Genomic DNA, 26,636 nt, shown 5'->3' on the forward strand with positions numbered 1-26,636 from the left:
TCATCATCCAGGCGCCCGGAGTCCGCCACATCAGCAACGGATAAACTTGACCAAAGCACTATAAATAGAGCCCTAGATCACTTAGTTGAAAGCAATAACTTTTATTCAAATATTTTGTTTACTGTTTTCATTTTCTGAGTCGTAGGTCATTTCACGAGGCTTCTCTGCCTCCGAGAATTTGCTCGAAGAAGGAGTTCTGATAGTGCGCGTCATTTGTTTTGGATTAACAACCTCCTCAGTTGCAAACTAAGTAAATTTGGTAGTCTCATTTAATTTTTATGCAATTTATTTCTATCTTACTAGCAAGTGTTTATTAATCAAAGTTGCAAGTTTTTGAGAAAGATATTTTTCTTATTTTAGGCAATTCACCCTCCTCTTACCGACCACACTAGATCAACATCTTTGTGGTGGAATATGGAAGTATAAGAGAAATTAAAGGAAAAAGAACTCCCCAATGGTTACTATACACTTATAAGAACAAAAAAACTTTAAAGAGGTAAAGAAAGGAGTAATTAAAGTCAAGAATAAAACTTTTAAACACTTGTATTGACAGCTTGATATAAAAACAATGGGAAAAAGACATCTATAGAATATCTAAAGTTTGAGATAGGAAAACAAAGGATCTTACCCAAATAAGATATATTAAAGATGAATTCAATAGGATACTAGTGAAGGATTAGGAAATAAAAGAGCAGAAGAGGTTGCTAGACTTACACATGATATTTATTCACCTAGAAAAAGCTTATGACAGAGTCTCGAGGGAAATTATATAGAGAATTATAAAAAAGAAAGGTGTCAGTATAGCGAATATTAAAATAATGAAGGATACGTATGATAATGTTGACAAGAGTGAACATTACAAGTGAATTAATTGAAGTGTTTCTTATAAAAATAGACTTACATCATAAATCAACTCCATATCTTTTCACATTTATAGGAGGATCTATATAGCAAATCCCACTTAGTGTAATAAAGGCTTTGTTGTTTTTGTTGTTATCCTATCATATTTGATAAGATCGATCAACTTTTGAGATATACCATTTAGATTTTCTTTTGTTTGTAATTCTCAACCTCCAAGCACTGGTTGATATAGGCGTAATATCTATTTATTTGTTTAGTTGAGGTTAGTTCTATTTGATTCAAAGAAAAACTACAAGCCCTGGGTCATCTATATGAGGTTGGCTACATGAATGTTATCCTGCCATTAAGTTCAATGCTTAGGCATTATGTAGAATTGTAAAGGGCCAAATAATGCATGAGGCTCCCACCAAGATGGATCTAAGCTTAATGTAAATAATAGTGCCTTCCGGTGCAGGAAGATTGCATCTGCATCAAAATGGAGCATTCTTGCTTTGAGTTTCTCTTGTAATCTGTAGTTACTTTGTAAGTTAATTATTTGATCACACTTGTCTTGGAGAAGAAGTAAGCTCATAATTTCAAAACTATGGCTACGAAGTTCTATTATTTTCACAAGTTGATCTATCGATTGCTAATTCATTACTTTGTTTCATGAGTTCTATTGCTGCTATTATTGGTGAAGATAGTTGATCTGTTGTATGGCCAATGATTAACCATTTCTTTTAGCTTGCAGCAATAGTCACCCAACCACCTTCTGGAAGGGGCAGAGGGAGGAAGCTGATGCCATCTCCTATTGCTCAGCATGCCTTGGACAAAGGATTCCCTCAAGACCTCATACTCACACCAAACAAAGCTGGAGAGGTATTGGCTATATGCAATAATGACTTGATTTCTCTTCATTTGTGATCCATGTCATGATTACTGTGTTTGCATGTATGCAACCTAATATTGGTGGTAAAAGGTGATTCGCTCGCCCCCAGCGCCTCCGTCGGCTCATCCCTAGCTAACACGAAAGAGGTAAATTACGGTTGGCTACCACCCTTGGGCAGTGGAATAGTGTATGGGGGAGGGCAGACATCCAGCTACTAGTCGGGATTTGATCCCCAAACCTTATTATGGTGGCAACACCACCATGTGTTAGCCAATTGTCCGTCTCGAGGAGACATATGCAACCTAATATGAAGGTGGTCATGCTAAATTGTTGTTTTCAATAGTATGATTTCATTGATTATTAAGGCTTTTAGAAACTCTATTACTTATTTTGGAATTAAGTCAAATTTCTTCTAAGAAGATGGTCATGCTAAACTGATGTTTTCAATAGTATGGTTTCATTGGTTATCATGGCTTTTAGAAAATCTATTACCTATTTTGGAATTAAGTCAAATTTCTTCTAAGATCTTACCTATGCATTGGTAGCTAAAATTATGGTAAACATGAAGAGGGAACAAATGCAGCAAATAAGATTCAGAATTTGGGAAAATATTGTAATTTGATATTATCGTATTGAAATAGAGTTGCATTTTGTCTTTGTAGTCCTTAAACATTACTAATTCTAAGACAGGTGATTAGGAATGTCTCCTACGTGATATCTAATATTTTTTATTGACACTTCCCCTCAAGTTAAAACGTAGATCTTATGTCTGTCCAATTTATTACTTAAGCTAGAAAAGCTCCCATAAACAAAACATGCACTAGACTTGACAATAATGAATTGAGATCAAATCATTCATACACAATGCGAAACTGAAGAAGTTAATAGAGCATGTTACCTCAATCCTTTTAAGATTAGATCAACATATATATATAGTCAACTATTCCTTTGATTTCAAATTAACACATTAAAAAGAGAGGATGAAAGAGAGAAATGATGAAGAGACATAACTAATCTCTATGCTCTTAGAAACATGGTTTAAAGTGTCGTGCTGAGACGGTCGAAACGAGCGAAACATCTCGTTCCGCTCGGCGACCAGCACCGACACGACCCCGACACTAGACCCGCGACAGATGCGACATGTTGCGCGATTCCGTGGTCACAGCGGAGGGGTCGCTCGACCTTGTAACAGCAGCGGAGGGGTCGCATAACCCTTCCGCTACCGCCGTGGAGGCATCATGCGGCCCTATGGTCGCTGTAGAGGAGTCGCATGGCCAACGTGGTCGCGCCGAACGAGTCAGGTAATCCTCGTGGCCATGGCTGGTCACGCAACCCCGTGATAGCGCTGAAGTCGTGCGGGCTCGCGAGTGGTGTTGGATTTCATATTTTTTTAATTAAACTTAGGTTAATTATTTTAATCAACTCCTACCTATGATGGAGATAATCTAAAGAGACTTTATTAAATCCTAATAAAATTATCTAATTAATTTTATATTTTATTTATTTTAATTTTTTAAAAAAGGGCTGCCTGGTGCACGAAGCTCTCGCTATGCGGGGTCCTGGGGAAGGATCCATTGTACGCAGCCTTACCCTGCTTTTTGCAAGAGGCTGTTTCCAGGATTCAAATCCGTGACCTTTTGGTCACAAGGCAACAACTTTACCGTTGCGTCAAGACTGCGTACAATGGATCCTTTCTTAATTTAAAAATTATAATAAAATTTTTATTTATTTATTTATCTATTTTCATATGTTTTCCTTTTTTTAAAGATTATTTTTTATATTGTTTATTTTTTAAATATTTATGTTAAATATTTTAGTTTTTAATTAATATATTTTTTATTTAAAAAATATCGAAACTTTATCGGCACGGCACAATATGGTACCGAAATCGTATTGTTCCGGTCCAAGACCGAAACCTCGGCACAGGTCGAAATTTTAAACCTTGCTTAGAAGTGATGATTGCATCAACACTCTTGAAGGAGAAGAAAAATACTAGGATCTTGGAGGAAAAAATTATACAACTTACTCTTTGCTGGATGTAGTAAAATGAGAAAGAAATATTTTCTCTATTTTCACTGGAGATGGATAACATAACTTGATGCTTTGTTGGATGTAGCAAAATGAAAATATAATGTTTTCTCTCTTCATATTTTACTAAAGATAGGAAGTTCAACACTTTGTTAGACTTAAGAATATGAGAATAGGTTATTTTCTCAATTCAAGTCTTTACTTTTAGCTAGCGCATTGCAACTCATAAAATAGAATAAATAAGAAATATTAAAAAAAGATGAACAAAGATGGGTTGGGACTTAAGGAAAATTAATATAAATAAATGCACATAAACTCCCCTTGGCGAAATTACTTGAAGAAGATGAGTTTGAAGGAGGCATGGTGTGACCAAGAGATAAGACAATGCTCCAATGTATTTAATTATTTCAAGTATTTGTAAGAACTACAAATCTAGGTGAGAGAAGGAAGAAGGGTACAACAACAATAACTAAGTCTTATCCCACTAAGCAGGTTAGTTGAGAGAAGGTAGAAGGGTATTACGGAAAATAATTTCTCCTCCATAAGGTTCCTGTACACAAGGTTCATCAGGGTGATCCTAAAAGTAGAAGGGAAGAACACAATCTCATTATAAAAAACATGGGTTATTAGGTTGAAGATGAGTGGGTCTATGAAAAGATGTCAGGAGAAAATGACAAGACATCAACTAGGATATAATTAGTGGTGAAAATGTTGGATTAGAGATTTCAATGACAAGATATGGATCTAGGAAGGGCTTGATAGAAGATCAACAAAGCAACAACACTTAATAAGTGCCTTCAACTTTGTCATGAGCAAAGGTGACTCACAAAAACTATGTCATAAGGAAGATGAGGGCAGTGGGTCGGAGCAGGAATGGCCAAAGACAAGATTTAAAATTTCCAATCAAGTTGCAATTTCTATCTCAGACCAAAACAATACAATTTCAATATTATACCGTACTTTTTTTATATTTTAAAATATAAAAGTATATTAATTAAAAAAATATTTTTGTTAATACTTTATTGCTGTAGACGCCCACTATTAATTTTATATTTTGGGTGGGTATTTTTATGTAATTTTATGAAATTTATTTATAATTATTTAGTAAGAATTTGAGCATTAAATATCATTTTTTATATTGGTATAGTAACACCCTAAAGAAAAAAAGAAATTATATTAGGCAAAATAATTTAAAATTCTATTATGTAATTTTAATTGTTTTGCGTAATTATAAATCTTGCCATAGGTAATCCAAAGTACAAATAAAGGAAGGTTGTGTTAGATTACAGCTAGTGTAAATCTATTGAACTATTGAATTAATGTGAGGTCTTCCCTAGAAGGAAAGCGTTGTAGGATCCAACTACAATGCCTTAACAAGGTACTATATAAGAGTTCTAACACCCTAGGTTGGATAAGAATTTACATTATAAGAATACTAATTATCTGAGTTTTGGAACATGCAACATAGGAATATCACTAGCAAAACAATGGATACGATGAATATGAGAAGAACTAATATATATTTATATGAGACAATATGGGTAGGGGAGAAGGTAAAGCTGATAGTGAACTCAACTTTTAAGTTATAGTATATAGAAAAGAGTAAAACGAGAAATGATGTGAGTATTGTTATAGATAGTTCGTTAAGAGACAAAGTGGTATGAATAGTTAGGAAGGGAGATAGGATTATAGCTCTCTAGATAGTGGTTGCAAAGAAACTGTTAATATAAATAACATATATGCACTTCAAGTAGAATTAGATGAACACACCAAACATAAGTTTTGGTAGGTGATCTAGTATAAATTTGTCGACAAATTAGATGATTTTAATAGGAGATCTAGATGAACATGCATATCAAAAAATAAGGAATATGATAGGGTGTATTGGACTATTATTTTAGAACGAGAAATTAAGAAGGAAAAGTTATATTAGATTTCACACATGTGAATTTATAATAGCTAATACATTTTTCAAAAAGAGAGAGCACTAGGTTATGTTCAAAAGTGAGAATAATAAATCGTAAATTGACTTTCTTATGGTTAGAAAGAGGGGCAACTTTTTTTTAAAGATTGTGAGGTTATCCTTGATGAAAACTTGGCTATTCAACATAGGTTAGTAGTGTTAAATATGTGTTCCAAGTCTAGTATGAGGAAAAATATGCACAACTCATAGGATTAAAAGGTGAAAGTTAAAGAATGGGAAATTAAATATTTTTAAGGAGAGAGAAGAGCACAAGTATTAGGAGATATACGTGGTGACTCGAATACGACATGAAAAAAGATGACATCAAATTTGAAAATGCTGGCCAAGAGGGTGCTTGGTAAGTCAAGAGAATGACACCACCAAATAAAAAATCTTGTTAGTGGAATAAGGAAGTATAGGAGAAAGTGACTGATCACTTATAAGAATGAAGACAATTTAAAAAAGTATGCAGTAATAAAGAAAAAGGCCAAGAAAGAGAAACAAAGGATAAACTTTTGAACATTTATAATGATAGCATGATACAAAAAAGGGGAAAGAGACATTTATAGAATAACTAAAGCGAGATAGAGAAAAATAAGGTATCTTATCCAAATAAGATTCATTAAAAATCAATTTAATAGGGTACTAATGAAGGATGAGGAAATAAAGGAGCGATGGAGAAGATATTTTTTTTATTAATTTTTTAGGCGATCAACTTAATTTAGGAAATTTAAGTAGGTCAGAGTAGTATAAAAATCTAAAATTTTTACATATAATTTAAATTTTAGAAGTAGAACAAGTGTTGAATGGGATACACAATAAAAGGCAGTTGGATTGGATGATATTCTAATAGAGATATATAAATGCCCAGGGTATGCAAATTCTTGATTAGTGGAGGTTAAGTTCTCTACTTCCTTTGTATAAAGACAAAGGAGATGCACATAATTGTGCTAATAATAAGGGCATTAAGCTAATGAGCCATGCTTTGAAACTCTAGAAAAGAGTGATAATAAAAAGTTAGATTCATGCCTAAAAGATTGACGATAGAAGCTATGTATCTTCTCATACAATTATTAGAACTTGCACATAGTATAACCTAGAAATGATTATGACAATTCTTGAGAAATTTTGAAACAATAAAGGATACATACAAGGATATAATGATAAGAGTGAAGACTCCAAACAAATTAATTGAAGTGTTTCCTATAAAGACGGGGTCCATACCTTTTTACATTAGTCATATTAGTCATGATGAATTCGTTGAACACATCTAACAAAATTACCATGCTGCATGATGTTTACGAATATTGTTTTGATCAATGAAATACGTGAATGAGTAAATACTAAACTCAAATCTTAGAGGAAAATACTAGAGTTTTAGGGTTAATTGAATAAAGATAGAATGAATTTAAGTTTAGTAGTAGTAAGTGTATTAAGACAATTGTTAAGATAGAAGATGACAAGTTACTTATAACTGAAAACTTTAAGTATCTAGGATCCTTTTTATAAAAGGATACAGAGGTCAATAAAGGATGTTTTTATAAAAGGATACATAGGATACAAGTAAGATGGTTGAAATGAAGGAAGTGTTCTTGCGATCCTAAGGTATCATTAAACCTTAAACGAAAATTTTACAAAATAACTAAGTTAGAACTTTTATTTTATTGAAGTTGAATCTTGGGTTATAAACGAAGCACACAAGAATAAGATAGGAGTCCTAGAGATGTGGATGTTAAGGTGAATATGCGGACATGCGAGGTTGGACATATAAGAAATGAAATATTAGAGAGAAACTTGGGGTTGTACCTATTGAAGGAAAATTTCAAGATGCATTTAAGATGGTATGGAGATGTACTTAAATGACGAATAAATGCCCCAATTAGGTGATGTGAGATCATGATAAATATGCACATTAATCGAGGAAGATAGAAACCAAAGAAGATTTATTTAGCTAAAATAGGATAAAATTTATTTAAATATAAATGATGATATAAGAAGGTATCAATCGCAAATCCCAATAGTATAGGAGGACCTATATAGTCGACCTTACTTAGTGGAATAAGAGCATGTTATTATTGTACGTAATTATAATTATTAGAGTAGTGCAGAATAAAAAGGTTCATTTTTTTTTTAAATTTGAAACCTAGAATATTATATTTAGGTCTAAATTATATTTCAATTTTTATAAAATAATTTTCTTAATTTATAATTATGATTTAAAAAAAATATATGAAATATGATTACTAAAGGGGAGCCTTGGCGCAATGGTAAAGTTGTTGTCATGTAACCAAAAGGTCACGGGTTCGAATCCTGGAAACAGTCTCTTGCAAAAAGTAGGATAAGGCTGCGTATAATGAATCCTTCTCCGGGACCCCGCATGGCGGGAGCTTCGTGCACTGGGCTGCCCTTTATATGAAATATGATTACTCTATTGAATTAAATTTGAAGATTTTATATTTAAGATTTTTTTTGATAAAATCACATTTAAATTTGAAAATAGTTCTTAAAATAAAATGTTACAAAACATAGAACACAAAAGAATCACTACTGAGATAAATTTTATTTAAATTTTTATGTTTGAATTTTTTTTAAAAAAATTTAAGCTAAATGAAAGTAGTATTTTTGTGTTTAATAATAAGTTTAGGGTTAAATGAAATTTATATATAGATATGGTGATTAGGATCAAGTGAGTCCTCCCTTCCACACATGTCTATGGATGAAGGCAACATGTGCACGAGCGAAGGCAATGCTGGTGTGTAGGTAGCGGAAAAGCCTTGTGGATCATTGAGTTCCATGAAGACTCATAGTCAAGTAGTTGCTGTGAAGGAAAGAAAATCTGGTTGCTTGGAAGCATCATGTGCTCATGTTCATGGAGGAGGCAATAGGCGCAAAATACATTTGCGGCAGGGTTCCATGTAAGAGACAAGGGAATATATAGAGAAAAAAGGATGACTTGGATGATGGGAGGCCTCTAATAATGGTGGTAGTCACTAATCTCCTTCTAAGGGACTAGTAAGTTCTAATCCTAGAAAAGCACCATGATATTGTATAGAATTTTGGAAAGCATGCTGTATTATGATGTTGCATTGAAATAGAGTTGCAACTCTATAGTTCTTAAATCTGACTAATACTATTTAAAACATAGGCATAAGGTCAGATATGTCTTGCCTAGAATAATATCTAATATTTTTTTACCTAGCACAAGTTTGTAGTTTCAATTGTGCCAATGTTTTGATGTCCAATTTGAATAGGATGGCTCAAATGTTAATGGGCATATGCCAGTACGAGGTGGTGCTGATCAACATCAATCATGAGGAGAACAGAGAAAAACTGTTTAGATCAAGAGAATGATAAGGGGGGAAGCTGAGAGGAAACTGTTTAGATCAAGGAAAGGAAGATGATGACAAGCTTAAAATCGCTCATGTTATTTGTGCCTATGTTGGTTATAATTGGCAATTGGGGGATTTTTTGGACTTGCAAACAATGTGGCATTTAAAACACTGGTTCTAAATTGAGATAATTTGACCATTCTTTTTACTCAATCATGAATTTGGAAGTTTTGGTTACCCCAGATTTTGCATAAGCTTCAACGTGGATAGAATGTTTACTCAGAATATATATGTCAAGCAAATCATGCTTGCTTTCTCACTTTCTTATTGAGTAAAATTTCCATTCCATTATTGCTTTAGCTTTGGTAGTAAAACTTCTCTTATACACAGGTATTTACACCAATTTTACACATTCTTGATTGTTTTGCATTTATATAAGTGGGCATTTTATAAATGCTCTGCATTTCTTGTTTCATGTAGGATAATTTCTTGGCTGATTTAAGGTCTATAAGTCCTGAACTTTGTGTTACTGCAGCATATGGAAATATATTACCTAAAAAGTTTCTGGAAATCCCACCATGTGGTAAGTAAATAATTTTAGTTACTGGATTGTTTTGAGTCTGTTTTCTTTGATTTTTCCTAATGTACTATTTCATAAATCATAACAATTCTGATACTGTTTGGTTTACAAAATTTTATAATTCTAATTATTAGGGAATCCATCCAGTTATTAGGGGATCCATGGGAACATTACAAATCTACATTTTGAATATAACTCCCAAATAATAAGGTTCTGGGTGGAGTTTCACAATCCAGTCAGTTGGGATATTTAAATTCTACTCGATCACAATTCTCGTTAACTTATAGCCATCAGTTTGATGCCACATACAACCAAGTTTTGTCCACATTTTTATTGTCACATGCCACTTGGGTTCAGTTCACTTTACTCAATGTGCATGATTTAGAGTAATGTCAGGAAAAAGAGACTTAACTAAACCACATTACCTCAACCTCAAATGAGAAATCATATCCAAAGGTTTGGCCAACTTGATAGCTGGCCTGCAATTAGAAATCAAGAAATAATAACAATTAAGTGAACAATAGGTCAAGGATAGCTGCACGAATTAGAATGCTTAGATAAGAATGTCAATTAAGATTAACAAGCTTTATGAATAATTTACCAACCTTCAATTATCATCAATTATCCATATTTAAGACATCATCATTTAGCAACCAATAAGTTATCTCCCATTTAACAACCTTTGTTTACAATTTATCTCTCTTTATTAAGGTGAAACACTATAAGCATATTCACTGACCTCAAAGGTATCATCTAATGCATTAGTTGATGCTTCTAAGTTGGAACATATCTATAAATGGGTTGGCGTCCTCAACTAATGTGCTAATAGGCTGAAGTACCAACCACGGGCATGTCAGATGAAGCCCTTACAAAATATAGAAATGAGATGAAGCTCCCACTAATGTGTCTATGGGCCAAATCGCAAGCGCAAGAGTCAAAGTGCCAGATCACATAGCTTGCCTAAAGTTTTCATCATTCCCATTCATTTATTGTTGTATATTTATTCTTGTAAAATCACCAATGTGTAAACTTTACCATTTACAGTTAGTTTTAACTAATTTATTCTAGTTCCATTCAACAAGTATACAAGTATCCTTAGGAATTTCCATCCAAGATTCTACATGAAAGATAAAGCAACTAATTGGACAAGTTACTAAAGATGAGAGATATTTGGACCATTTCAGAATAAATCCGTCCTAATATCCTGCTTCTTCAATCAACAATGTAGCAGATCAATATCAAGATAAAGGAGATTCACCAATTATTATTCACCCATTATTTCCTACACTTCAGTTCACTCATTTCAACCTTTAAAACATCCTTTTGTTCTCCTTCTAAAAATAGAACAGCAGCTTTAAATCCATAATAACCTTATGTTCCATGATTTATTCTAGAGAGAAAATAAGCAAGAAAACACCCATCTTCATCATGAGTCCTCTGATTCAATGGTCAGGTTAATGATGCGTGAGTCCATGCACAACTGTGAGAAGATAATGCAATAGACATATATTAGTCAGGTTCTGTGCATTTCTTTCATTAGATATTTTGGCTGATTTGATTTAGTTACCTGCCTGTTCTATTTTAATCTATCTTCACAGTACGGTAGATATAGATAAGTATATGTCTTTGTAAATTGATAGTTTTGAGTTAATTCAGTTTCAAGGAAAGCAATATCTAGAGTGCACTTCCCTGGACTTTTTGCTACATGCTCTTGATGTTTCCCTTGAGCAGGTTTGTGAAGTGTATTACTTTGGCTTACATGTTTAATATTCTGTTTTGATTGTGTAGGTACTGTTAATATACACCCAAGTCTGTTGCCCCTCTACCGTGGTGCTGCTCCTGTTCAAAGAGCTTTGCAGGTTAGCTTATCCCATCTGTGTTGTTGTCACTTTCTACGTGCGAGTACCAATATATTGTTTGTTTGTTAATAGGATGGTGTCACTGAAACAGGAGTTTCACTTGCATATACTGTCCGAGCTCTGGATTCTGGGCCAATTATTGCTAGTGAAAAAGTGCCTGTTGATGATATTATTAAGGTATTCTTTTGTCACTGGTCCTTTGAGTTGCACAAAAACTTAATGCTGCTATTTTATTCATGCCTTTAGCAGTTGCAATATCTTTCATTATTAGGCATGCTAGTTAAGCAGAAGCTTTTGAAGTCATTAATATGAATGATTTGCATTTGACTCTTGATGATTAATATTATTTAATATTCTGGAAAGGTGCACATACACTTTCTTGGTTAACATTTCAATTTGGTCCTTTTTTTATTTGTATTCTATATAAATATATATTTTATCCATATCCTTATCTCTCAAAAATACTAAAACATAAAGGCAGAAATAACAGTTGGCTTAACAAGCCGAAGCTTCTTAACTCCCTGAACATGGAACAACAAAGGACCAAGTTCTCAACTCTTTCTTTTCATAAAATGCTGAAATGTGTGAGACATGAGAGTTCTGTAGGTTTTAGTGTGACTTTTTGAAAGGAGGGAGGGTTGAATAGACGACATACTCAAATTCTTTGGTTCTCATACAAAACACAAACAAAGACAATGATCAATAGTGTAACTGTTGCTGTGTGTTTTCGGTTGATCGAGTCCAGAGTATGTGCTCAGTGGAAATAGAATGAATACAAAAAGAAGAAAAACACATGATATAACATGGTTCTTAGATCTCCATGGGATATGATGCATTTGGTGTGTCATTCCTTAATATATTTCAATAAGCCACCCCTTCATTAGGAGGTAATGAGATAAACTTTTACAAACAACGATAACACCTTACCCAACCTTTAGGAGTACACAATATATCACAAGCTTGAATTTTAACAGGGATTTCACTCAAATAAATCCTCACCTCTTCTTAAAAATGAAAGAGAGACTTGGGAATAGATTAATTAATAAGAGCTTGACAATTGAAGCCTTGTAATCATATTCTACTAGCTCTTAAATTCTTTTGGCCACTTGTATCACACACTTTTTTTTAGATGTTTACAATAAATTCTTTGTGCCCAAAAGCTTTCCAAGAGGTTATACTTATATACAAGGCCCTCTAATGTATCACCTCTTGTTATCTCTAGACAACTTGAAAAAGCCTCTAGTCAATCAGATACAACCAAGTGACCGTTGGATAACAACTACTATATTGCCACTCGGTTGGGATGGATCTTTAGTTGACTCCTTAAGCCTCTAGTTGATTGGACAATCCTTCCAGTTGGCTATTGCTCAAATAGAACCATTTTATTTACTCAAATCCTATGCCTAGCCAACTGATCAGTCAATTGACATATTGTGTGGATTGAAAATCACCTCTAGTCGAACTGAGCAATTCCTCTATACTTAGCTAGCACACCATCATGAGCCTACGCAAAAGTTGACATTCATCCGGTCCACAAAATATCACGGAGTATATCTCAAAGTCGAAACTTCACAACCATTTAGCCCTAGGTATCTCACCCACTACCAAGGTAATCACAACATTATTACAATAATGCTACATGCCCAAAGACAAAAATCAAAGATTGCAATCATTCAACATTATTATCTCATGACTCTCATACCTTTGTGTCTTTAGCTCCCTAACTCCATCAAGCTCTTCCCCAACTTCAGTGCAACAATTGGATCCAAGCAGCATCTTGATCAGATCCAATTTTTGAGCCATGAGCTCTTCCCCGAGCTTCCATGCACCAATTTGATCCAAGCTAAACTCTTGAGCACATAATCTCCACATCCACAATTTGATACTATTGAGTCTATCCAAGCCTCCAACCCCTACGAACACAATCTCCATACTCATACACGATCTCCATACTCAAATACATACTTGAATACACAATCTCCATACTCAAATACACGATCTCCATGATCCTTATGTCTATAAGCTCTACTTGATTTAGGCCTCTAGCCTCTAGGCCTTGAGCCCATGATTTGCACGATTACTATATGCATAACCTAGTATTGGAACACTTGATGCACATATTAAATCAAATAACACAACTAATTTTAACCATATCCTCAACATATTAAAACAATATGTTCCCATTCATAAAGCACAAGTTGTTTCTCCTCCAACAAGTTCAATGTTGTCTGTGTATAAATCCTTTGTTTTTATTGTGTGCAAAAAAGGCAAAAAAAAAAAAAAATAATAAAATGAAGAAGGCATCTTCTCAATTGGAGATGTCCACAATTTCGTGAAAACTTGCATTGAACCAATGTTGTTTCATATGAACCAAAAATGGACTGATTGATAACCTTATATCCATTAGTACCTTATTTAGATGAATGATTTACTTTGATTTTATTCTGGCTTTATGATGGAGGGTTATGGGTTTTGATTTTATGCTGACTGTATCATGGATGAAAATGCCATGGATGTGATGTTAAGTTTATGCTAAACCTCATCATGGACTTGCTCTATGGTGCTGGTTAATCATTCATGGTGCTTGCCTGCTGAAATGTAATTGAATGGATGATACAAAGTCATCAATACTAAAATTTTAGTTACATGAGATCATTTATGAGAGGAGTGCCTTTTTAGTTGTCTAGGGTGAATTCATTGATTAAGGAAAAGTTATTGGGGTGGTCAGTTAGGATACCATGCACGCCCAACACATTTTGTTATGATAATCATGGCGGCGGGACTTTAAGAGAGAGGCTGATAGAGTATAGATATTGCATGATGAGATATTATATAATAAAGTATAAGCATATAGTCTTCTAATTGAATCCAGGTATTGTCAATCTCAAACAGAACTTGTGATCATAGAAGCTCTGCTTATGCTATGATCCACTATGCTCTTGTACCTTTGTAGGCAGATCATTGACATGTTAGTCCTTGATGTTCTCTCATGTGTTTACATACTATATATGTAATTGTCCCATAGATTGTAACATTATTAACTTGCTATTTCAATCCCTTAGGGCATGTTCATTTTGACCGACAAGTCGAAGGATAGATGGATGTGGACAATGGATCTATCTATATATGCATTCCTTAAGTCCTTATGTTGGAAGGGAGCACGGATCCTCTGGACCACAAAGTGTGGTCCAGAGGATGGACCAGCTCACTCATAGGTGGGCTTCTATGGACCCCACCTGCTATACATGTAGGGTCCATAAAATCTCACCTATGAACCACCCCTGGTCCAGGAGCGGACAAGGGTTGCCATCTAGAAGATCCGGATTGGTTGGAAGGATGGATCATTTTGGAGGGATAACTTGAAGATTCAGATTATTCCTCATTTTTGGCCCTCCTAAATCATGAGGATCAAGGGAAGGATAGATGAGAATAATTATTTAATTATAAAATTACTCCTTTTGTCCTTATAAACATATTATCCATATGGTGATTATTTGTCATGGATTCCCTTATGCTCTACCACCACAATCACAAAGAGTTTTGTTGCGTACTATTGCCTACATACTTACATCATCTACATGACCACAACATTAACATCGACAACTGTTTGAACACCAATTTTGTCGTTTATTTCTTCTAATGTCTACTTTTCAAAGGAAAAAAATGATTAATTAAACTTTTTAATTTTTATCATCATTGTATCATATCACCATCTATATTTACTGAGACATATCATTGATTTATTCTTTTTCATTATGTTAATTCATACAAAATTATATTACAAAATAGTGTGATGTGTAGTTTGAAAATTTTATTTATTTCAAAATTATTTTATAATTGAAATTTGATTCATATATAATATTCATTAAAAATATGAAATTATTCATTTTATCAAAAAGAAACATCAACAACCCGGGGCAATGACAGAGTGCATTCTCAGTTTATAAGACATCTAAGTATCGAGTCCTAGCTTCGGCGAATTAATGAATGAATTTCCCTCAATGGGCGGTTGCGTCCACTGTGAGCACTTCTCGATTTATTATGGTTGCCGTGGGGCCGGGCCGGTCACCCAGGATTAGTCGATGTAAGTTGGATACCTGTTGCCAATAAAAAAAAGAAAAGAAGCATCAACAAAATAATTAATTTTCATTTATGAAATTGTAAATTATTGTGTGGACTGTGGAAGATAGTTGGATGGAATGGAAGAGAAAAGAGTGTACAAGTTATAGATAAGGTGGTTTGTTGTCTTTTTATCAAATTTAATTATCCATCATTTGACTTGTCCTTTCAACTTAATTATCCATCATTTGACTTGTCCTTTCAACTGAACAAGTTTAAGGGTGAATGTATTTATGCATTATTCTATCCATCCGTCCAAACGATCAGACAGAAGGATGAAACAATCTCCATTCAACCACTCATTCGTCCATCCATCCATCTTCATTCATCCCTTAACTTATCCATCCTTTCAACTGAACAAATGATTAAAGGGGTTTAAGCGAATATAGGTTAATCTTGTTCATTGCAGTGTGAGTTAAAGGGAAATTTGTTTGAGTAAAACCGTTTTAGCATTATTAAAGTCAGACCATCTTAGCGTTACATTTCAATGAGACAATCTTGGAAGAAAATCTAGAACTAGTGAACCTGCATGTGAGACATACATGTTATATTTGAGATGTCCTAAAGGCAATTACCTTAAACGTTGTCTTATTTATTTAATAAATAAAATTCACCATTTGAGTGTGCATTCTATATGTATGTGATTCGATCTTAAACTGAATTAATGAAGTCCACAATACAATGCATTAGAGAAATTATGATTGAATCACAATTAGTGGGTATCTCATCACGTATTGAAATCTTCCCTAATCGATGAATTGATGAAATTGGGCATTATCAATTTTGTGAGAGTATCACATGTTATACTCCTTGGTTTATCCAAGTAGTCGATCCTCGGTGATCGGAACTATACGGATGTTGAGTTAATATGTGGGTCACTAGTTTATTGAATGTGACCTACTATGAGACTTCATGTGGTTCTTTACATGTCGATGAAGATTTTATTGCAGCGCGAGTGCAAGTTTCCTTAGACTAGAGGTATTCAAGTCATGTTAGTCACGGAGACTTTTGACATCTTAGCATAACATCTCCTATGAGGTGTTGGTCTGAGATGATTGGGTATAAGTCAATATGCCTGAAGGTGTTTGAATAGCCAAAAGAGAATTCACCACTCCTTCTATAAGGAAACTTATACCTTATAGCCTCTTGTTAGGATTGTTACTCATAAGTCTTTAACTAAAGCAAACATGTTAAGAAGATCTTTTTCTTGGACACATGTTTTTGAGTAATTTGAATCCACAAGATAAGGAACTACAACTTGGGCTAGGTGTGACGTAGTTAGCCTAGTGGAGGCTGACATATAGACCATATCTTGAACCAAGTGAGTGTAAAATGAGCGAAAGGAACCGACGCATTGATAACTATAGCTGCTGAAGAGTTGAAAATATATTCTGAAGTCAACTGTGATTTTCCGATCAATTGGGGATCATGATTTACTACTAGGTGTCACATGATCGATTCATAATTAATAGTTAATTATGAACGATCAACATAACTGGAACCATTGGGCCACACACACTACGAGTATGTCTTGAAGACTTAAAAACAAGTTAAAGAATAAGATTCTCAAAGGGAGAGAAATTAAGTCTGGTTGGACTAGACAAAGAGCAAATATGAAAAGTATTTGTCGTGACGGAAGCGCTAATGGGCATGTCTCTTGTAGGCAAGTTGAGTCTATTCATGTAACATGAGTTTGAGTTTTATGTTCACGCTTCTTGTAGGCAAATTGGAATAACACATGTGATGTGAGCTTGGGCTTGAACCTCAAGCCTTAATGAAGAGGTATAAAAGACCTCACTATGGAGCAAGAGGTTAAGAGTTTTAGTTGTTGTTTTCCTCTTGCTTGTGTCGCTGCCCAACCCAAAGTCGCCACCCCCATTTGGTGCCGCCTCCTACCTTGTGCTGCTAGGTCCAATTGTTGGCCGGCCAAGGCTCCCCTTGTGAAGGCTTCCTCCGTGTGTCGTCCAAACCGTTGGCCGACTCCCCTCTTGTGCTGCCGGTTCCTCTTGGTTGGTGCCGCCAACTCCCTCTCTTCTCTTGTGCCGTTTCTTTGATTTGGCTATTACCAAGCAGAGACGCAACTTGTGACTTGCGAAGTCATCTTGAAGACAACTCGGCGTGGATGCTAATAGAGGTAAGTCTTGTGAGGCTTGCTAGTTGATGTCTTTTCCTCTAAACGTCATAAGAAAGGTATTACTGGTAAACTTGTCTTGATCTATGATTATGTCTTCCACATGTATGGTCTTATCATTTTGGAATGCATGTAATCTTTTTAAGAAATTTGTTTTCGTTTTCGCTGCGTGTTTTATCGTAAAACATATGTAATTTTTCACGTAAATCCCAACACTACATATCATTTTTTAAACTGATTTTTGTACAATGAAACTGTTAGTCACTAAATACATGTTCAAAATATGCTGATTTTGAATGGGGACCATGTTCTAATTGAGTTTGTTTCAATTTTTTATGCTCAATCTTATTGCGTCCCACTTGCAGGCACCAGATTTGCTGACAATGTTGTTTAAGATAGGTAAAAACTCTTCACTTTTGTCCTTCTCATGCTACTATTCTCTTATTTTGGGAATGCTTGCATTGTAGTTAACTGCATTATCTGTGAGGCCGAAGTGCTACTGCTTTGAGATATGTACATTAATCCTTCAGCTCTAAGAAAAATATATTGCAATAAGGCTCATATAATCTTTAGTTCATTCCGAGCACAAAATCACAGACAATGGATCATCTCTGACTTCCAAGATGACTTGTTTTTGACAGCCATCACTTTATTTATGTTTTTTAAATCAATTTTTACCAAATGACATCTATTTTCTGAGATGTTTCAATAACTTCCATCAAGCCAATTGATTCACATGCCAAACTTGTAACCCAGTGAAACATAGTTTGTCAAAGTTGATGAGTGATTCAATTTCATGCAGTTTCCTTCGCAAGCTTGTTTCCACATTTCACTGTAGAAGATATGTTCAGTTCAGTAAACCTTAGCAACTTGGATGAAGTTTCTTGCTCTTTCCTTCCACTGTAACTAAACTTAATAAGAGTAAAAAATCAACTATATGGCATGATGGCAAAATTTGTGATGTAGTACAAATTTAGGTTTAAAATTAGAAAAAACAATTAAGTTAGAAATGTAAATTATATTTTTACAAGTTTTCTAAAAGTTGTAGATTTTAGAGTTGTTAAGATAGTAGGAAAAGTTATATAGAAATTGGTTATTTGTTTAAGAATTGTAATGTTAAGTTAGAGATTGAGTCACAATTAAGTCATAGTTGAACGTCGCTGCCAATCATCATCCCTGTCAATCCTTAAGAATGACCAATCTCCCCACCTCACAGTAGAGCCATACTAGGCTCTGAAGGTTGCTGCCAACCATCTTCCTTGTTAATCCCTAAGACAACTTAGTTCTATCAATCACAATAATTAACACCTTCGGGCTCCATTCACATCATAACTGACTCTTTTCCATCTTCACTTTTGATGAGAACCACTGTCCTCCTAGGCCTCAATGCTAATGCCCAAGCTACAACTTCCCTAATTCTGCATTCTGTGTGTGCTTCCTCCACAAGTAGATCTAGGCATATTTTAAAATTTCATATCGGACCGAGAGGCACGGGCAAAACATCTCCTTTTGCCCACCGATCGACATGACAATGACATTGGAATGTCTCGCGCCTTTGCACGCAGGGCCTCGCACAAGGTGTCCGCATGAGTCCCTATGGTTGTTGCGGAGGCCTCGCATGAGCCGCGGGGCTCGTGCGAGGTGAATTTTTTTAAAATTTTTTCTAATTTTTTATATTTTAATGATTAATTCTTTCTCCTTCTTCCTTATATGTTATTTTTTATTTATAAGATTTTTTTTATTATTTCTTTTCTAAAAAAATATCCTCCATAAAATGACTAAAATAAATTAAATAAGAATTTAGTTTAAACTTACTTGATCCTAATCATTATATCTAGACTTTAATTAATCCTAAATTAAATTGTACTCAATTCTAATTTTTAAAATATTAGTTTAATATTAAAAAGTATTACATCTTTTTAAGCAACTATTTAAAAATATCGGGAGCAAAAGTAAGATCTACACATGATATTTATTGACTTAGAAAAAACTTATGATAGAGTCCAAGAGAAATTATATGGAGAATTCTAGAAAAGTGAGGTGTTAGCATAATATATATTAAACTGATTAAATATCTATATGAGGAAGTAATGATTGAAACATTTCCCATAAAGATAGGATTACATCAAAGATTAGCTCTAAGTCTCTATCTTTTACAGTAATCATGACGAACTCACTGGACATATTCAAGACACAATACCGTGATGTATGTTATTTGTAGATGATTTTGTTTTGGTAAATAAGACATGTGAAAAAGTAATGCTAAACTAGAATCTTGGCTGTAAACACTAAAAGTAAGCTTTTAGGTTCAATAGAGTAAAAATAAAATATATGAAATTTAAATTTAGCAATATTAGACATAATAAGACAATTGTTAAGATAGGAGATGACAAGTTGTCCAGAATCAAGAACACCAAGCATTTAGGATCATTTTTGCAAAATGATGAAGGGATTGAGAAAGATGTCTTACATAGAATATAAGCAAGATAGTTGAAATGAAGGAGAGCGTCGAGTGTTTTCTGTGATTATAAAGTACCTCTAAAACTTAAAGGGAAGTTCTACAAAACAACGGTTAGACTAGCTATGTTATATGGTGCTGAATGTTGGGCTATGACTTGAGCACATGAGAAGAAAATGAAAGTTGCAGAGATGAGGATGTTAAGGTGGATGTGTGGATATACAACGATGGACATAATAAGAAATGTGAGTATTAGAGAAAAAGTCGGAATTGCATCTATTGAGGGAACTTTGAGTGAGACATTTAAGATGTTAGGCGGTCAATAAATGCTCCAGTTAGATAATGTGAAACTATGATAAATACGCACATCAAACGAGGAAGAGGAAGACCTAAAAAGACTTGGTTAGCAATAATAAAATAAAATAAAATTTATTTAAGTATAGATGATGATATAGTAGGGGATAGAGCCCAATGGTGTAGAAGCATCCATATAGCCAATCCCACCTAGTGTGATAATGCTTAGTTGTTATTGGTATTAGTTTAATATAATAGTAAGCATTTATAGTTATTTTTTAATTAATATATTTTATATTTAAAAAAGTACCAAAACTATATCGGCACGACGTGATATAATATCAAAATTGTATTGTTCCTGTCATAAATCGAACCTCCGACACCTTCCAAAATTTTAAACAATGGTTCCAGGCCCCTTATTGCCGTATATGATCTTGTGATCATCATTGTGATGGCCTAGTGCATCAATAGTTGTGTTCAAGTTCGAGCTCCTACACACCAATTGCTAGAGCCTGAACCAGTAGTCACACTCCGGCTGCCTTCCAATCTGTCAACTGGCAGTAGAATAAGAACTCCTTGCACCCTTACTTGAAGTGAACCTTGCACACTAGTGTCGCCTCAACCACTTGAGACTTAGCCCAGCCATCTCTTCCGGTCATTATGTGGATAGAATTGGTGTAATATGACCTTGAGTTACAACAACAATGATGCTAGAATCTCTATTCTCTCTTTAAATAATAAGTCTCTTTAATTAACAAGTGGGCCTTGCTCATTAAAGAAATAAGAAAGTTTAAGTGGGGAGCCAATTCACTTGATCTAATGTAAGGTTGGCTTTAGATATGATCTAAGAATCCTTGCAATTTAAAATTGCAAGAGCAGATTTGGTGGAACTATCTTGTAGATTGATAGAGATTTGTGCGTACATTTGCAACTCACTTTTGCAAATTACTTTTTTTTAATATATTGGTTTCTTCATAAGTTCTATATTTAATTAGTTTTTTTACATAATGGATGCATACCATTATCATACCAATTCATATGAAAGAGAAAAATAGCATATATTTAATTTCTCTACTTTTGACCTAGTTAATCATCATCCATATTTTAGTTCATAAAATAAATTTATCATTTATAAAAAGATTTATAGTGTTTTTCTCTATATTTGATTTAATTAGAGCTGTCAGACGGATCGACACGTAGTGTGGCGGGCCCATCATTTGGTTGGCAGGGTGGTCTGATCCAATCATCTTAGCATATTGGGAAATCTCCAACCCAACCCATAGTGAATTGTGGGTTATATGTGCCAACCCACGAGCCCATCAAAAAAATAAAATAAAATAATATGTAGCAAAGATTAATATTTTTAAATTTGGGTTACGAGTTAGGCGAGTTTAGGGCTTATGACTTTCATGGAACCTTAATCAAGCATGTTTTTGTGTGTTTATTATCTTTGAAGATTCCTGTCTACAAAGAATTGTGGAAGGATTATTGATTTGGTTATAGTTTATTAATTTTTTCCTTGACTAAGAGTAGAATTCATATTTATTTTTCTAAAATTTAATTGCACAAAAGGAGCACCTCTTAATCTCTCATTCTTGCTTCTTCTATTTATGTGAGAAAATTTTCTTTAGAGAATTTTTTTTCTCAACCCGCGGGCCAACCCAAGCCCCCGCGGGCATACCTGCATAGTCACGGGCCTAGTTTGGTCGGCCTAGCTAGACTCACTTTTAAATGAGTTGATAAAATTTCAATCCAACCTACTTAAATTATTTAGTGGGGCGAGCCGTACTGACGGACCTAACTCAAATTGACGGCTCTAAGTTTAATCATAATCCATCATTTAAATTAAAAACAAAACAAATTGTTTTCTTCATTATACCATGCAATTATACTTTTTAAACATGATTATTAATAATCTTAGACTGATATGATGTGAGAAAATACCACTATTATTTTGACAAATGCGAGGGATGTAAATGTTAGTTGCAAAGTGTCTATTAGGAATTAGCCCCTCTACCTATATATAAGTTAATTGATAAAGGTATATTATAAGTAGGTTCTTTATTTCTTACATATTTACAGATGAGCCTTTTACACATGCTCTAGTTAGATTGAACTCTAAGATAAAGTGACTCGATCTTTAGATGCTTTGTGCTCTTAGAAGACATGAGATTTAAGATTGTATTAATTTTTGTTTGATTTTTATTGTATAGCTTCAACAATTTTAGTGGAATATCCTAGCTTTATCCGATGCTTAATCCATCATCTATCTATATAGTATAATGTGCACAATGTAGGGTGATCTAAAGATAAGATTTTCTTGGAGCACCCTCTTATGTAATGTAGAATTTTTATATTTGCAATCTGATCATGACATGGATTCTTTTGAAAGTGTCTCATCACATTAACAAAAAAATGCCAAGTCTGGTGATTGTAGTGATTGTTAAATAATATAATTTTCTTACTAGCCTTCTGTGTTTTGGATCAATTTGTCTTTTAAGTTGTGGAATAAAGTAGAACATAGAATGATCCATAATACTCATGTTATTCCATATTGTCGAAGAGCTAAACTAAATTTTCCAAACGGATCTTTTGGAGATTTCTTCAATCAGTATAGAGATTTCTTTAGCTTACATAAATCGGTATGAGGTTGCTTTTTATAGATTTGTCAAAAAGCAAGATGACATTTGATCCGGTGATAAGGACGGGGGATCCTCGTCGGCGGAGGGTCAACGGCACGGGGAGGTCAAAGGTCAAGAGTCAACCCGGAGACCGGCCGACCGGAAGAAGCAGGCCTACCGACCGGGTACCGCAGGCCGACCGACCATGAATCCCCCGAACCGAATGACAGACAACCCGATTAGGGGTCGGGTTTCCGATGCTCAAGGTAAAAAGGTTTCAAGGGTCGAGCGGGCTGTCTGTTCGGCCGGTGCACAAGGCAACACAGGCAGGAGCAGTCTCATCCGAGCATATGACCGATGCAGAAGTGATATGCCTGCCGAGCGGCCGATCCGCTCGGCCCTGGAACAGACAGGGAACGCAAGAGGACAACGGAGACAGGGGATAATATCATCCTCGAGACACCTTCCGCCGACAAGCAGCAGAGTTGGCGGCCGAGCCGTACACAGAATCATACGGTGGAAGCTTCCACCGTCACATCCGGGATATGCTCGGACGATTGCGGAATGGCGTCAGGGGTACTTTTCTGACACAAGCTCGTTAAGGTATGTTTGGGGAAGCGTGCACGCATCGAGAAGCGTGTCCGTGCTTCCCCGGGGTCCTATATAAGGACCCCCAGACGTCGACGAAGGTATGCGCAAATCTTTACTGTAGCCACATTACGCTGCCTCTCTCGTTGCCTGGAAACCCCTCCCGGCTCGGCTTCTTTGCAGGTTCGTCGGAGAGCTACACCACCAGTCGGAGACAGCGGAGCGTGCCACGTCCCCAGCGTCCGTCGACTCAGCGCTCGGACAGGATCAAATTGACGCCGTCTGTGGGAACACACCTGAATCCGAGCCAAGAAGATGGAAGAAACTGGACGTCAACTTTTGGTAACGCTCTCTCCTGAGGAGCTCGAAGTACTCGTCCAAGCGCGAGCCGTAAAAATCGTGGAGCAGCAACAGAAAGCTCAAGCTGAGCGGGCAGCGCAGCAGGCGACATCAGCCTCGGGGGGCCGAGCGCCACCCGAAGACAGGCAGGAGCAGCTCTCAATATGGGGGCAAAACAAGGGGCCGACCGGCACACAGATGGGGGCGCCGCCCGCCCCGATACCTTTTCATCGGGCTTTGTTCCAGACGCCCTCGGAGGTGGCGCAAGCTAATCAAGAGAAGGGATCTTCATCGAACGAAGTACCCGTCCGGGACGTCAGAAAAGGAAAGGCGCCTCGAACGGACTCGTCACCCGAGCGGATCAACTGGCAGTTTTCAGACGCCATTCTTCGCGATCCACTGCCGAAGCACTATGCGCCCCCCGCAATTGGGGAGTACAATGGAACAACCGACCCAGACGACCATCTGGGTAAGTTCGACAGCACCGCCACTCTGCATCAATACACAGATGGTGTGAAGTGCCGAGTGTCCCTCACTACGCTTTCGGGATCGGCGCATCGGTGGTTTCGGAGATTGCCGGATGGATCCATCACAAGTTTCAAGGAATTCCGAACGGCGTTCCTCCATCATTTTGCGCCACCAGAAGACAAGCGTCAACCTGTTTGCCATCAAGCAAGGCGCGAGGGAGTCGCTCCGAGTGTACATCCAGTGCTTCAACCAGGTGGTCATGGACATTCCAACGGTCACCTCGGAGACGATGATGAACGCGTTCACGCAAGGGCTCGTGGACGGTGACTTCTTCCGATCGCTCATCCGGAAGCCGCCTCGGGACTACGACCACATGCTGCACAAAGCCAACGAATACATCAATGTGGAGGAAGCCCAGGCGGCGAGAAGAAAAGAAGCCCAGAGCGATCACCCAATTCCCGCCGAGCGGAAGCAACCAGTCAGTCACCAGCCACCCAGAGGACTGAGAGCCGAAGCTGCCCGTCCTCATCAGCACACTCGGCCGCACGCCGTCCAGCAAGTCGTGGCTGATCGGCCCAAGCCCAAGGGGAAGGTATGGACCCCGATGTTTTGTTCACTCTATCAGTCGGCCACTCACAATACCCGCGACTGTCGGAGCCTACCCCCCATCGCTCATCCTGTGCCAAGGAGCTACCGCTGCCGATTGCCTTCACCAAACCAACGACATCGACAACGGAGCCCCGTGCAAAGGATAGAAAGACGATCCCCGAGCGGCATCATCGTCAGCAACACGGAGCCCACCATCGAGCGTCGCATGAACGACCTCAACCATCCGATCGGGAGGAGGAAAATAGGGGCAACGCATCTCGGGGAGAGATCAACATCATCGCCGGAGGCCCGGCTGACGGAGATTCCAATAGAGCCAGAAAGGCACACACACGGCAGCTGAGGATCCACGCGGTCGGCTGCAGCCAGGAAAGGGCGAGCGGACCCGAGATCAGCTTCGGGCCCAGGGACCTCCAAGGAGTTGAAGTCCCTCACGATGACGCCCTAATCATTCGAGCGGTAATAGTCAATTATACTATTCACCGCATTTTCATTGACACAGGCAGCTCGGTCAACATAATATTCAAGAAGGCCTTCGACCAACTGCAAATTGACCGAGCTGAACTACTATCGATGACGACCCCTCTCTACGGATTCACGGGGAACGAAGTCTTGCCGGTCGGCCAAGTCCGGCTAGCCATCTCGTTGGGTAAGGAGCCGCTCAGAAGGACAAGGACCACCACCTTCATCGTGGTTGATGCTCCTTCTGCATACAACGTTATCTTGGGACGACCGGCGCTCAACGAGTTCCGGGCGGTCGTCTCTACCTTCTGCCAGAAGATCAAGTTCCCGGTGGAAGATCAAGTAGGGGAAGTACGGGGAGACCAATTGGCGGCTCGGAAATGCTATGTGGAGATGGTCCGAGCCGAATCCAAGTCCGCTTGGAAAGTGCCGAGAGTCGAGGTAAATACTGTAACCGAGAAACCTCCTTCCTTGGTTTATGAAGAAAAGGAAGAGGTGCAGATTGACTCTTCCCGACCGGAGGCCACCACCTTCATAGCATCCGAACTGGAGGAGAAGCAGAAGGAGAAGCTGATAAAATGCCTACGGCGAAACTGCGACGTCTTCGCTTGGTCGACCCATGAGTTGCCAGGGGTCTCGCCAAGCGTGGCGCAGCATGAACTTCACGTCCGGCCGGACGCTCGGTCGGTGAAGCAAAGAAAGAGGGACTTCAGCGTGGAGCAGAATGTAATCATCCGGGCGGAGGTCGAAAAACTTTTAGAGGCCGGCCACATAAGGGAAGTGCAATTCCCAAGTTGGCTTGCCAATGTGGTTCTGGTCTCCAAGCCGGGCAACAAGTGGTGAGTTTGCATCGACTTCCGAGATTTGAACAAGGCATGCCCGAAGGACTTCTACCCCCTGCCCCGGATCGATCAACTGGTGGACTCCACGGCCGGGTGCGAGCTGATATGCATGTTGGATGCATACCAAGGCTACCATCAAGTGCCGCTCACCCGAGAAGACCAAGAGAAGGTCAGCTTCGTCACGGCGAACGACACCTACTACTACAATGTAATGCCGTTC

General features: G+C 37.0%; 1 protein-coding gene across 3 annotated transcripts in view; it reads left to right on the forward strand.

The window, feature by feature from the left end:
- Window positions 1-26,636, forward strand: part of LOC122041071 (methionyl-tRNA formyltransferase-like) — a 57,190-nt gene that overhangs the window by 5,936 nt on the left and 24,618 nt on the right. For 2 of the 3 annotated variants that reach the window (XM_042600615.1, XM_042600616.1), the window contains exons 3-7: window positions 1,585-1,719; window positions 9,530-9,632; window positions 11,418-11,488; window positions 11,561-11,665; window positions 18,104-18,137. In XM_042600615.1, coding sequence (XP_042456549.1) covers window positions 1,585-1,719; window positions 9,530-9,632; window positions 11,418-11,488; window positions 11,561-11,665; window positions 18,104-18,137 — 448 coding nt within the window. The remainder of the gene's footprint in view (window positions 1-1,584; window positions 1,720-9,529; window positions 9,633-11,417; window positions 11,489-11,560; window positions 11,666-18,103; window positions 18,138-26,636) is intronic. The other variant, XM_042600617.1, reaches the window with a different exon arrangement.

Source organism: Zingiber officinale, chromosome 2A (genome assembly GCF_018446385.1).
Source record: "Zingiber officinale cultivar Zhangliang chromosome 2A, Zo_v1.1, whole genome shotgun sequence".
Lineage (NCBI taxonomy): Eukaryota > Viridiplantae > Streptophyta > Magnoliopsida > Zingiberales > Zingiberaceae > Zingiber > Zingiber officinale.